The sequence below is a fragment of the Carcharhinus amblyrhynchos genome, chromosome 19 (genome assembly GCF_965287045.1).
Source record: "Carcharhinus amblyrhynchos chromosome 19, sCarAmb.v2.hapA, whole genome shotgun sequence".
NCBI lineage: Eukaryota > Metazoa > Chordata > Chondrichthyes > Carcharhiniformes > Carcharhinidae > Carcharhinus > Carcharhinus amblyrhynchos.
This window is the reverse complement of record NC_137342.1, coordinates 51,087,686-51,101,436: the sequence shown is the minus strand read 5'-3', so window position 1 is coordinate 51,101,436 and position 13,751 is coordinate 51,087,686. Positions and strand designations below refer to the sequence as shown.

The 13,751-nt window shown below is 40.2% G+C and overlaps 1 protein-coding gene across 1 annotated transcript in view; it reads left to right on the top strand.

The window, feature by feature from the left end:
• The window catches only part of grm3 (glutamate receptor, metabotropic 3), a 177,731-nt gene that overhangs the window by 93,952 nt on the left and 70,028 nt on the right, over positions 1-13,751 (top strand). The window contains exon 3 of the mRNA XM_080207112.1: positions 11,105-11,702. Coding sequence (XP_080063238.1) covers positions 11,229-11,702 — 474 coding nt within the window. The 5' untranslated portion in view covers positions 11,105-11,228. The remainder of the gene's footprint in view (positions 1-11,104; positions 11,703-13,751) is intronic.

The following is a 13,751-nucleotide window of genomic DNA, read 5'->3' as shown; positions in this document are numbered from 1 at the left end:
TCAATAAATAGGGATCCCTTTGTATGGGATAACATCACCTCTGAGAATAGTTAATGTAATGAAAAGGCAGCTTGGTTTTTGAATAAACAAGTGCCTTGGAATTCTACTGGAACTTTAATGAGGTAATTGAAAGGAGGATCTAAGGCTACTTACATAACCTTTCAAGATTCACGCATGGTTTTAAAGAAAATAAAATTCATAGGCACATGGGTATGTTAAGTGACTAATATAAGTGTAAACTTTTGAAAGAATCCTGAAGAGGTTAAGTGTTAACATTGAAGAACGTAATTAGAATTCAATGTGGAAAACTGTAAACCAATTAATGTGAGGTGGGAGATTAATTCGCCGTATCCTCTCCCAATCCAGATTGTCCTTTAGCCAAGGTGAAGAAAGAGAAAAGCTTTAGTATGATTACCTCCTTATTCATTGAAAATATCCAGCCAATGAGGTCCAGGGGAAAACCATTCTGCCACTTGATCCAACTTTACCTTTCAATTAAATCCTGCTTAATCTGTATTTCAACTCAGTTAAAGTTAAAAGTTATTTTATTAGTCACAAGTAAGGCTTATGTTACACTGCAATGAAGTTACTGTGAAATTGCTCTAGTTGCCACACTCCAGTCCCTGTTTGGGTAAATGTACCTAACCAGCACATCTCTACAACTGTGGGAGAAAACTAGAGCGCCTGGAGGAAACCCACACAGACACGAGGAGAATGTGCACACTCCACAAAGACAGTGACCCAAGCTGGGAATTGAACCCAGATCCCTGGCACTGTGAGGCAGCAGTGCTAACCACTGTGCCACCCATTTATCAGCCCTAATTCCTTATCCTTTCGTATCCTTGTCTAACAAATTTCCATCATTCTCAGTTATGAAATTTTCAGTTGACGTAGAATCAACAAGTCAAACCACTGCTTAGGATTCTTCTTAAAAGAATTTTTGATCTTACAGATCAACAGATTACAGGGAGTGCAACAAAGATTCACCAGATTTATTCCAGGGATGGTGGGATTGTCTTATGAAGAGAGATTGGACAAACTGAGCCTGTATTCTCCGGAGTTTCAAAGACTGAGAGGTGATCTCATTGAAACCCACAAAATACTAACAGGAATAGACAGGGTAGAGGCAGGTAAGATAGTTCCCCAGATGGTTCCTCTGATTGGAGAGCCTAGAACCGGGGCACACTTTCAAAAAAAGGGGAAAGCCACTTAAAACCAAGATGAGAAGACATTTCATTGCACAAGAGTTGTGAATCTTTTGGAATTGCTTTCCAAGAGGCTGTGGGAGCTCAGTCATTGAGTATGTTTGGAGCAAGGATGGATTTCTGATTAACAATAATATAAAGAGTTACGTGGATAGTGGGTGTAAAAGGCATTGAAATGTCTGATCAGCCATGATCATATTAAATGACGAAGCAAGCTCGATGGGCTGAATGGCCTACTCCTATTCCCAAGTTCCTCTGACCTTATGATTAGAAATTTAAAATCAGAAGTAAGCCCATTAAGAGTAAATTCAGAAAGCATTTTTTTCACTTAGCGGAAACCTGGAACTCTCACTCAATCCCACAAGGTTATGGATGCTGGAACAAATAAAATGTTCAAGATTGAGTTTGATAGCTGTTTATTAGAGACAGATACCTAGGGATCTGCAGCAAAGGATCCTGTTCCTGTGTACATCAAAATCAATTACTTTAATTCCATACTGTTCATTACTAAAGCCACAGTACAGTGTTGTGTACAACTCTGAGAAGCCTAATTCAAAAGGAAAATTATTAATTGGAGACACACAAGGCAACAGCAATAGGAATGAGTCCAAGGTTTACCCCAATTTCCAAAATTGGGGGCATTAGCTGAAAAAGAAACGTCATGTAGTAACCTCCATTATATACTTTACATATTAACTGAACCCCTCCACTGAATGGATTCTGTATCCCAATGCCTCACCAAAACTGTGTGATGATCAACAGTACTGTAGAACTGAACTCTTAGCACTATTCTGTGCTGTTGCTCAGCAACACAAGGGACCATTCTTTTCTGGAATAAAAATCTAATGAGTTTTTTCATCAATCAAAGCCCAGAGAAGACAGGTTTGATAAAAATTACCGTGCCTCCTATTTTACTATAGTAGTTTTTTTAAGAAAAAGCAGTACAAGGATGAAAATCAGCTTATATATCTCATTAACTTTAAAAGTGTCTGAATGCAAATTCTGATGTGATTTCTACCTAATGTGTCAAAATCTGAGAGAAGAATTGGCTGCTGCTTTTTGATGTACTGCGGAGTTTCAAACCTTTTAGCAGCTACATAATGTTGGGCCATAAGGCACCCGTATCCAATTAATACTGATCAACGTATGAACATCTTTATTTACTAAAATATCCATGAAACATGTCAAGCGTTGTTGTACAGTAACTGCTCTGCAAGGAGAAAGGAACGGTTGTAATTCATTTATAAATGATACATATTATTTCCGTAACTCTAATGAAGGCTGCAGTGTGGCATTCAGGATGGAGCACTTGTGGTTAACCTATGATCAGGCTTGCTGTCTTCATTTAAAATAAACTCTTTTGCCATTAATTGTAATTTAATGCTTCATTAAATATCCAGGACTTACACCAACATTCTTGTACCACATTATTTAAACATTAAGTGGTTCTAATTAGATGGTCTTGGGATGCCAATAAAGATTACAGTAGCTGCATTTCTATTTATGGCACCTACAGACATTGTGCCTCATTTTAGTCTATTTAAATAGATGGCATCTCTACTTACAATTCAGTTAACCAAACCACACGTTTTAACTTATTCCAGCTCTCACAGGAAATTATCAGCACTTTTAATTAATTCAAATTTGTGCAAGCCCTTTTTCCAATACCTTGCTTATTATTCAAAGGTCAGTAAAAACTAATTACACACTGGAGCTAATTTCCACCTTTAATTAAGTTAAAGCCAATGAAGCTGAAGTGAAAATTTACAGAAATCCAAATGGATTGAATAAGTCAGACTCTTGGCACATTACAATGCGCACAGCAACTGACCCCTATTTTCCCTTATCATCAAACATTTTCATTCAATTTTATTGACCAGGATTTTGCATAGGAAAATATCTCATTTTTAGAAGTGTAGACAATGACCAACAGGGTAAAGGAGCCATTAGGTGAAGAGCTGAAATGGAAGATGGAGAGAGCCTGTCACAAACACGTTGGAAGAATGGTGTCTGGAAACAACAGAACCACGGTGTCAGTAACAGATGGGGTGAGGTAGAGACAGAGACAGACAGTTGGCAAACCGTAACAAACTGAGAATCCATTATCAATGGAAGCCAGCTCTTTAAATCAGCTACAGCATTGACACCCCACTTCCACATTGTCCAGCCAATTAGAGAGTCCAGATCTGTCAAAGGAAGGATTTCTAAATAAAGGGGGCTTGGCAGGGTTCAGAAAGTCCGAGTAGCATTGATTCTTGTGGCTTCAGTAACCAAGGAATAGAAAGCAGTCCTGGGAAGGATACCCTCAACTCTCTAATCATTACCTGGAGGTCCTGCTGTGGGATCTGAGGGACTGAAGTGAAAAACAACTCTCTACAGCCACCCTCTGGCTTCTGTCAAGAAGCTAATTTTATATCCATTTAGATACCTCCCACGGGATCCCATAAGATTTAACTTTGTGACAACCTACCATGTGAAAGGCCTTGCTATGTTAACAGTGGTTAACAAGATTACCACTGTTCCCAATTGTCATACTGTGTTTTGGAAAACCAGATATAGTACTGACCGCTCATCCCACAGAAGTATGACTGATAAATTGGTCTGCATGACCTGCACTTTTATTTTCTTTTCCACTGAATAGCATGACAGAAATATTAATACTACTTGTAATTTTTAGGCATTTTCCATTGCACGGCTGGGAAGCCGTAGGCAGGTATAGAATGGTTAATCGGTAAATACTGCAAATGTCCCACTTAGTTTGAGCTAATCCTTCTCAGATAATCCGGTGCTCTGTGTTATCTTACATCATGGGTCACTCTGGACAAAAGGAAGTTCATTTCCATCTATGATTTTGTGAAATATGAGGTGTTCACTCGTACCCGATTTGAGGTCTGTACCTTGACTGGACTTCCTTGACCACTTCTCAAAAATCTTTAACCTCCTGGCCCTTTTCTTGAGTTTCTTGCTGTCCCTAGCAAAGCAATGGCAACGGCAACCCCTAACATGGTAATAGTTTGCCTTTGTCACTGACACCGGACAGGCAGCTCCTGCCTCTTGAAGTAGGGATAACTAGGCAGCCTCCAGTTGGATGACGAGCTTGCCTCCTGCACAGCCAGTCCATTTACATTTAAAAATAGCATCAGTATAACACTGCAGTTCAGATGCAGGGTCGAAACTCAGAAATCATTTTCATGTCAGTTTCCCAAACCCGCATTAAAAGTCCAGCCTGATGTGATTTGTTTCCACCTTTCATTGGCCAGAACGTTTGGTTATAAAGTGCCGTAGAATGTCTTGAGTACATGAAAGGCACGATTATAAATGCATTTCATTAACATTTGGATCTACAAATATGTAGTTTCATCCCTAATTAATATTACTGGGTTGAAATCCTGGAACACCCTCCCTAACAGCATTGTGGGTGTACCTACACCACAGAGACTGCAGCAGTTCAAGAAGGCAGCTCATCACCACTTTCTCAAACAGAGATGGACAATAAATGTTGGCCTTGCCAATGACACTTCAGTTTTCTGTGTACACAGCATTGAAGTTCAGTCTCCACAAATATATTTTCAGCAAATGTAAAGCAAAAGAATATTTGTATTGGAATTCATATGTATTGAGTAAGAACTTTTTATTATAATGTTATTTTTTCTGTATAACTGCAATTGAAACTCAAAATCGCTTCAAAACTCCATTCACGTGTATGAAACATAAACTAACATCCTGCATAAAGTGATCAAGATGAGTATTTGAATTAGAATCATAGAACCCTACAGTGCAGAAAGAGACCCTTCGGTCCATCGAGTCTGCACCGAACACAATCCCACCCAGGCCCTACCCCTATATCCCTACATATTACACCCACTAATCCCTCCAACCTATGCATCCCTGGACACTAAGGGACAATTTCTTAGCTTGGCCAATCAACCTGACCCGCACATCTTTGGACTGTGGGAGGAAGCTGGAGCATTCAGAGGAAACCCACGCAGACACGAGGAGAATGTGCAAACTCCACACAGATAGTGACCTGAGCCGGGGATCGAATCCAGGACCCTGGAGCTGTGAAGCAGCAGTGCTAACCACTGTGCTACCGTGCCGCCCATTAATTAATATCGAGTTAGAATTTAGACCTTACGTGGTTTGTATTTGTAATGAGTCAAAAAGACAAATCATAAATAAATCACTTCCTAAGTGAGCAGAAAACATAATCTCCCTCCAGTGTAACCACCAAGAAACAGCAACAAAGCTCCTATACCTCCAATTAATGCAGAGGAACAAAAATACATTCTCCTGTTACTAGACAGGAAGATTCCAAAAAGAAAGACATGTTGATTTTTTTTTGGGAATGACTAAACACCCTCCTACATCAGTCTGTCTGGTACATTGACTCATGACCCATTTACACTTCATCATTCACTTAGCCAGACATGGAATGATATATTTGCCACACTTATCCAATACTGAAGCACCAGGGCATGTTGTGCTGCTCATGCTCCATACCTATTCCTTTAATGCAATTAGAATTCTGTTTCTGCATTAGGGAACATACAGTACAAAACTGCACACTCCCAGCTGTTCATTATAGGCAGTTTTTACTGGCTGAAAGTATATGGTGCAGGCCATGGAAGTAACACCTTTACTCCTCATCTGGATTGGGACAAAATTTTAGTCAAACTTGACACACGTTGAACAGGCACCGAGTGCAGCAAGTAGAGCAGAGTATAATAGATTGCTATCATTATTTTGTACCCATTCAAGTGAATGTGAGAACCACTGAGAAGGCCAGGACTTATTGCCCATCCCTAATTTCCTTTGCGAAGGTGTTGGTGGCCACTTTCTTGAATCGCTACGGTCCATGTAATGTAGGTACACCTACTGTGCTGTTAGGGAGGGAGCTCCAGTATTTTAACACAGTTACAGTGAAGGGACAGCAATATATTTCCAAGGCAGGATGGTGTGTGGTTTGGAAGGAAACGAGGAGGTGCTTGTGTTCCCAAACACCCACTGCTCTTCCCTTCCACGTGGAAGATGTCCCAGTTTTGGAAGAGGTTGATAATTTGCTGCAGTGCATCTTTGGTACACATTGCTGATATCTTCATCTGTGGTGTTGGACATGAACTTTTAAGATGATGGAGGGGGCTGTCAAACCAGTGGCCAGCTATTACCTGGGTGATATTAAGTTTCTTGAGTGTAGTTGGAGTTGCAATCATCCAGGCAAGTGGAGAGTATTCCATTACACTGCTGATTTGTGCTTTGTGGATGTGGACAGATTCTGGGGAGTCAGGAGGTAAGTTACTTGCCAGAAAATCGCCAGCCTCTGACTTGCCCTGGTAGCTACAATATTTATTTATGTGGCTAGTCAAGTTCAGTTTCTGGTCAACGGTAACCCTCAGGTTGTTAATAGTGGGGGATTCAGAATTAATAATGCCATTGAACATCAAGGGCTGATGTTTAAATTTTCCCTTATTGGAGATGGTCATTGCCCAGCACTCGTGTGGTGCAAATGTTATTAATTTACACCGTAGAGTTATAGCTTCATACAACACAGACAAGGCCCTTCAGCCCATCGAGTCTGCACCAACAGTAACTACCACTTCCAGGGCAATAATCCCTTTTTACTGCACTTGCCCATTGTCTTTGAATGTTATTTTATTTCAAGTGATCATACAAGTATTTTTTAAAGATTGTAAGGTTTCAGGCCTCTACTAACTTCCCAGGCAGTGCTTTCCAGATTCCCACCACTGAGTGAAAATGTTTTCTCAAATCCCCTCTGAATCTCCTGACCGTCACTGTAAAACCATCCCCTTGTGATTGACCCCAATGCTACTCTCTGCTCACACTGTCCATATGCCTCATAGCTCTCAGTAGCCTGAAAATACACCAACTATAACGAAAATCCAAGTGGGATACCTGCTACATATCCTAGTTGAAGTGAGAGGTGAAAGTAAGAACCTTGATAACTTTACAATTAGTACATTTTTTGAAAAATACTCCACATGTACGTATAAAAGTTAGTTATCCAGTTATCTATTTTTGACAAATTGGCTGTAATCACAGAGATATGTCATAAAAGAAATCTCAAGAGCAGTAACTTGCCTGGATGTGTGATAATAATGACTGTGTTCCTCCTTTTAACAATTCAATTAGTAAACAGGGAACACTTTAGGAACACAAAACTTAATTATTATGCTTCTTGTTACGTCACTGGCAAGCTTTGACTTTTTTGCCCCCACCAAGTATAGAACAGTAAAAGTTAACAAGTCTGTGAGTCTAGTCTTTCCTTTGCATATATTTGTAAGATTAATGACGCTGTAATGGCAGTGCCATGGATCTCCTGATGTTGCTGTCATCTTATTTTTATTATTAACCAGGTCTGAGTGGATATAACAAAACTAGTTTGTCAAGGCACAAAATAAAAGGTTGTCAATGGGTTACATACCGTGCTGGGAGAGATTGTGACATATACGTAATTAGTCCTGTTTAAACAGACTACTCAAGTCGACAGCTGAGCGAGAAGACATGAATCAAATAAATACTCTACTTTCATGGGCAGCGATATCATAAATTACAACCGCATGCTGAAAAATTCCATATCAAACCTCCCATTGTGACTAATTTAGGTCTTTAATTGGCTTCTTTTGAAAATAGACTATGTCATTAATAACATGTTTAACAATCGATACTCATGCATTTTTTAATTTACTTCCAGTTATCTTTGTTATATTTCTAAAGAATTGGTTAGCGTATAGTCATTGTGAAAACTCCTTAAGCATTAACGTTTTCAATGACAAACCTTCCAGCCCTAATCATCTGTTTCTGCCTCGAACCTTTTCCCCAAACCATTCGATCTTTGCCTCAGATGTTTCCAACTTCTAGGAACCCACTGCCAACAAAGGTGGTGAAATTGGAGATGGTCAGTAATTTTGAAAAGAAATTGGATGGGCATTTGAGGGAAATAAACTTAGAGTGATAAGAAGAGCATGGTGGTGATGTTGAGTCTAACTGGATTGGTCCAGAGAGCTGGCATAGATGGAAAGGACTCCTATGCCATAAAGAGCCTATGATTTAATATTTTGACTCACATTAACACTGTGAGATAGCTCAGCTCTACACCACCCAAAAGCATTGCAAAGAAGGAGAACCAAAAGTGTTAAGGACAGAGATTGAGTGGAAGGGTTTGAACCAAACATGAAATGGATGGGAATTTGGTAAAAACTCAGTTGAAACAGAGAAAACTTCATGAGTATGTCTGTGGTGGCATAACTTGGCAGAAAACTTGGCATCAAGCAGGCAGATCTGGATATAGTAATTGGACCAATTTGAGTAAACTGCTCTTTTTTCAATGATTAATATACTGGAGTTCATTTTGCATAGGAATGCCCCCTATCGTCCACCATAACTTCCGCAGCAGATCAGCTGAATCACTGTAGGAATGGTCTGAACAACGTTTACACCATTTCTCAGGGATTCTGCAGATGTACTGCCAGCAAAACAGATAATCAGAAGAATGGCCACAGATATTCAATCCCATTATTCCTGATCCTATCATTGACATATTGATGAACAAGAATAACCTGAGATGATCTGTGCCACATAGAAAAATAGAAATTCAAATTACTTGCTTAACATGGCTGGTAATTATGTGTCAGTGTGACTATTCCTTGCACTATGATGTTCTGTCTAAACATGAATGGAGGCTGACAATATGTCAGGGAATGTAGCAACACCGTGAGGCTAATATAAGTGGAAATAAAAGCCCAACTCCAACCCTATGGATGGTACATTGAATGGAGGCAAATGTGGGTGGGAAAGCTTTATCACATTGAGAACTAGTACACCTGTCATACGCAAGACTTACATTTCATGCAATCTGGGGGCCTCCTCACAGTCTGGCTTAAGCACCAGGTCAGATATCCAAGTGGCCATTTCAAACGGATGCTTATTAAAGGTGAATAATTTTACTCCAGTCTGTCCCTATCCTGATCAGAAATCCACTTTTTTGTTATTGGTTGTCTTGCAAGCTAAATTGCAACACTCAGTTCTTGTAAAGGATCCCTTATTTTTAAAAATGATGGTGTTTGAAAGGAAGCCAAAAAATCATTCAGAAGTTGCTACATTCAACATCTCAACTCTACCAGCTGCCAATGAATCATGTGTCAATCATTGGAAAGGCCACAAAAACCTGAGACTGAGCTGGTCCTGTATCGTCATCATCATTGTCATACAGAGATTGCATTGTCTGACCCATGAATTTCTCATTGAACTTTGAACCTTTCAATTAGTTTACAGAATAAACATCAAAGGTTAACAATATTCTTTAACCCAGTTGTCATCTCCACCATTCAGTACAGTACTTTATTAACATTTTGACACTCTTATATTTGTATAATGGTTATTCTGTAAGTGATTGACCTAAATGGAAGATTATATGAGGACCCCTTTTGATCCACATATGGAATGTCCCCAGTAGCTGATGCGTCTTTTTTAAAATTAATTCTTTTATGAGATGTGGGCATCACTACCAAGATTTTTAAATTTTTATTCCATCCTCAAAGTTACAAAGCTAATGCTCAGAATGAGCTGGGCAAACTCGAATCCATTCTATGCTTGCTCCAAATTCAAAATCCAATTCATTGTCCCACAAGAAAGACAAACCAGATCCAAGCTGACGAGGTGAAGCATTGCGCCCCATCTTGGGCTTGTTCTGACACTTGACCTTAGCCAAATGGCAGGTGAGCATCTGTTGCCCATCCCTCGTTGCCCTTGAACTAAATGGCTTGCCACAGCATTTCAGAGGGCAATTAAAAGGCAGTCACATTACTGTAGCTATGGAGTCAGATGTGGGCCAGACCAGGTAAGCACTGCTACCTCTCGGTGCCAGGGACCCAGGATCGATTCCCAGCTGTCATAAATAAACTTTAATGAAATTGGGGTTTTTATGATAATCAACAATAGTTTCACCGTTTATTTGTCACAAGTAGGCTTACATTAATACTGCCATGAAGTTTCTTTAATATCTCCTAGTCGCCACACTGCTACACCTGTTCGGGTACAGTGAGGGAGAAATTAGCATGGTCAATGCACCTAACCAGCACATCTTTCAGACTGGAGCACCCAGAGGAAACACTTATGCAGACATGAGAAGAACATGTAGACTCATTACAGACAATCATTCAAGCTGGGAATCGAACAAGTATCCCTGGTGCTTTGAGGCAACAGTGCTAACCACTGTGCTGCCACTTACTGAACAAACATCAAAAAGCTTGCAACTCTGCTCTATTTTCTAAGTAACGTTACTTAAACCCAAGTCCTTGGCACTGTGGGGCAGCAGTGGTAACCACTGTGCCATCATGCCGTCCCTGCCATTGTGCCACACCTCATTTGAGACCAGTTCCAGGTTATTAATTGTATTTAAATTCTACAGCTGCTGTGGTGAGAACTCCTGTCCCTAGAACATTAGCCTAGGCCACAGGATTATAAACCCAATGACTTTACCACTAGGCCACCATCTGTCCCAAAGCTCTTCAAAATGGACTGTCCATACATCACCACTGGTTAACTTTGGTTGGGTTTTGTCAACATTGGGATGTAGCCTAGACAAACATGTAGACAGAATACCACACAGAAGTAAGACATTCTGTTTTCAAAATTAGACAAGTCCTGCTTGAATCCCAGCTCCCAGGGATGGATCAGAATAGTATCATCAACTGCTTCCTTGCTGCAGGAGGATCAGTTGATTCCCCTGCAAGAAAAGACAATATGAGAAAAAATGAATGTTTAAAGTGGGTGGCAATTGATATTTATGATGTCTACATTGGTTAACCATTTCCTTAGATAAATTAAAGCAAAACTTTAAAAACAGAACTTAAACTAGTCTTCATTTATTCTTTTTCTTCCAGGCATCAGATCCGAAATGCCTTGCAACATTCACAAATGCCCACAAGGAGAATAACTGCTTTGACGTTTGCAATGGATAAAAAATGAAATATAGCTGTTCTCTAACCCTTCCTCCAGAGAAAGAAAATGCTGAAGATGTTTACGAAGCTCCAAACAGTTGCCCTAATTCTAATTTCCAAAGGATTTTTCTTTCTCTCATCTGGTGAAAGTAATCTTGGCAAGAAGGAAATCAAAATTGAAGGAGATTTAGTCTTGGGTGGATTGTTTCCTGTACACGAGAAAGGCTCGGGAACGGAAGACTGTGGCAGTGTCAATGAAGATCGAGGGATCCAACGTTTGGAAGCCATGCTGTTTGCAATAGATGAAATCAATCGAGACACTTACCTACTTCCAGGTGTAAAGCTTGGAGTTCACATATTGGACACTTGCTCACGAGACACTTACGCTTTGGAACAATCTCTTGAATTTGTAAGAGCATCTTTGACAAAAGTAGATGAAACAGAATATATCTGCCCTGATGGATCATATGCAATTCAGGACAACAATCCCTTAGTGATTGCAGGTGTGGTAGGTGGCTCGTACAGTAGTGTTTCAATACAGGTGAGGTTCATATTATTTCAGAAAAGCTTAAATTAAACAAAATAGTTGAATTGTATTGGTGTTCAAATGCTCTATGCGATGACCTCAGATCTAAATCCCAGTTGATAACCGGACTTGATTTTTGTACACATGCTAAGTTTGCCAAGTATCTTGCAACACAGAAGCGTAGCATTTTGGAGTTTCGGTTCCAATGCATCAGCTGCTTGTATTCAATCATTTTACTCCTAGAGAAAGTTTGGGATTCTCCACTGGGTAATTTGAGGTTGGGACAAAACCTGAAGGAGAATGTTTTACTACTTTAATCAATGACACCTCTTGCTGAAGTTACCTCAGGTGATGTCTATACAATCCCTTTCTCACAGCATGTGACCCAAAGATAAGTTGCAACTGCAAAATAGTCAGTGGCAGATAGTTTGATGGAAGTTATATTGCTGACTAAGACCTTGGATTTATACTGGACAAGTAGAGAAATATGAAAAGATAAATCTATGTCAACAAAATACCTTCAACTGATTAGTTAAAGGGAGCAAATAAGTTAAAGAGAGCACATTAAGTAGTGAAGGCAGTGTCAGTAATCCTAGTACCAGACAGATCCGGCAAAAGCAAGACAGGGAGCAAGCAAAGTCCAGATTAAACTGCATTTATTTCAATGCAAAAGGCCTGACGGGCAAGGCAGATGAACTCAGGGCATTGAGGGGTACATGAGTCTGGGATATTATAGCAATTATTGAAACATGGCTAAGGGAGGGACAGGAGTGCAGCTCTATGTTCCAGGGTACAGATGCTGTAGGAAAGATAGAACAGGAGGTAAGAGAGGAGGGGGAGTTACACCTTTGATTGGGGAAAACATCATGGCAGTACTGAGATATGATATATCCGACAGTTCGGCCACTGAGGCTATAGGGGTAGAACTGAGAAATAAGGAGGAGGAAATCACTTTAATAGGATTCTCCCCCAGGCCCCCAAATAATCAGCAGGAAATTGAGGAGCAAATACCTAAGGAGGTTACAGATAGTTCCAAGAAAAATAGGGTGGTAATAGCAGGGGATTTTAACTTTCCCAACAGCCATAGTATTACAGGGTTGGATGGAGAGAAACTTAAGTGTATTCAGAAGGAATTTGTCATTCAGTGTGTGGATGGCCCGACTAGTGAGGGGATGAAACTTGGCCTCCTCTTGGGAAATAAGGAAGGGGAGGTGACAAAAGTATCAGTGAGAGATCGCTTTGGGACCAGTGATCATAATTCCATTAGTTTTAATATAGCTATGGAGAAAGATAGGTCTGATCCTATTTAAATTCTAAATTGGGGCAAGGCCAATTTTGATGGTATCAGGCAGGAACTTTCAAAAATTAATTTTGGGAGTCTGTGGGAAGGCAAAGGAACAACTGGTAAATGGGAAGCTTTCAAAAGTGTGTTAACCAGGGGTCAGGGTAAACACATTCCTCTTAGAGTGAAGGGCAAGGCTGATAGAAGTAGGGACCCTGGATGACTCAGGATATTGAGGCCCTGGTCAAGAAGAAAAAGGAGGCACATGACATGCATAGACAGCTGGGACCAAGTGAATCCCTTGAAGAGTATAAGGAATGAGTATAGACAGGGGAATTAAGGGTTATGGGGAGAAAGCGGGAAAGTGGAACTGATCCACTTCAGATCAGCCATGATCTTGTTGAATGGTGGGGCAGGCTCGAAGGGCTAGATGGCCTACTCCTGCTCCTAGTTCTTATGAATGTAGAAGTACAGTTAAGAGAGAAATCGGGAGCAAAGAAGGGGATATGAGATTGTTTTGGCAGATAAGGCAAAGGAGAAGCCAAAGAGCTTCTACAAATACATAAAGGGCAAAAGAGTAACAAGGGAGAGAGTAGGGCCTCTTAAGCATCAACAAGGTCATCTATGTGCAGATGCACAAGAGATGGGTAAGATCCTAAATGAATATTTCTCATCAGTATTTACTATTGAGAAAAGCATGGATGTTAGTGAACTTGGGTAAATAAATAGTGATGTCTTGAAGAGCGTACATATTACAGAGAAAGAGGTGCTGGAAGTCTTTA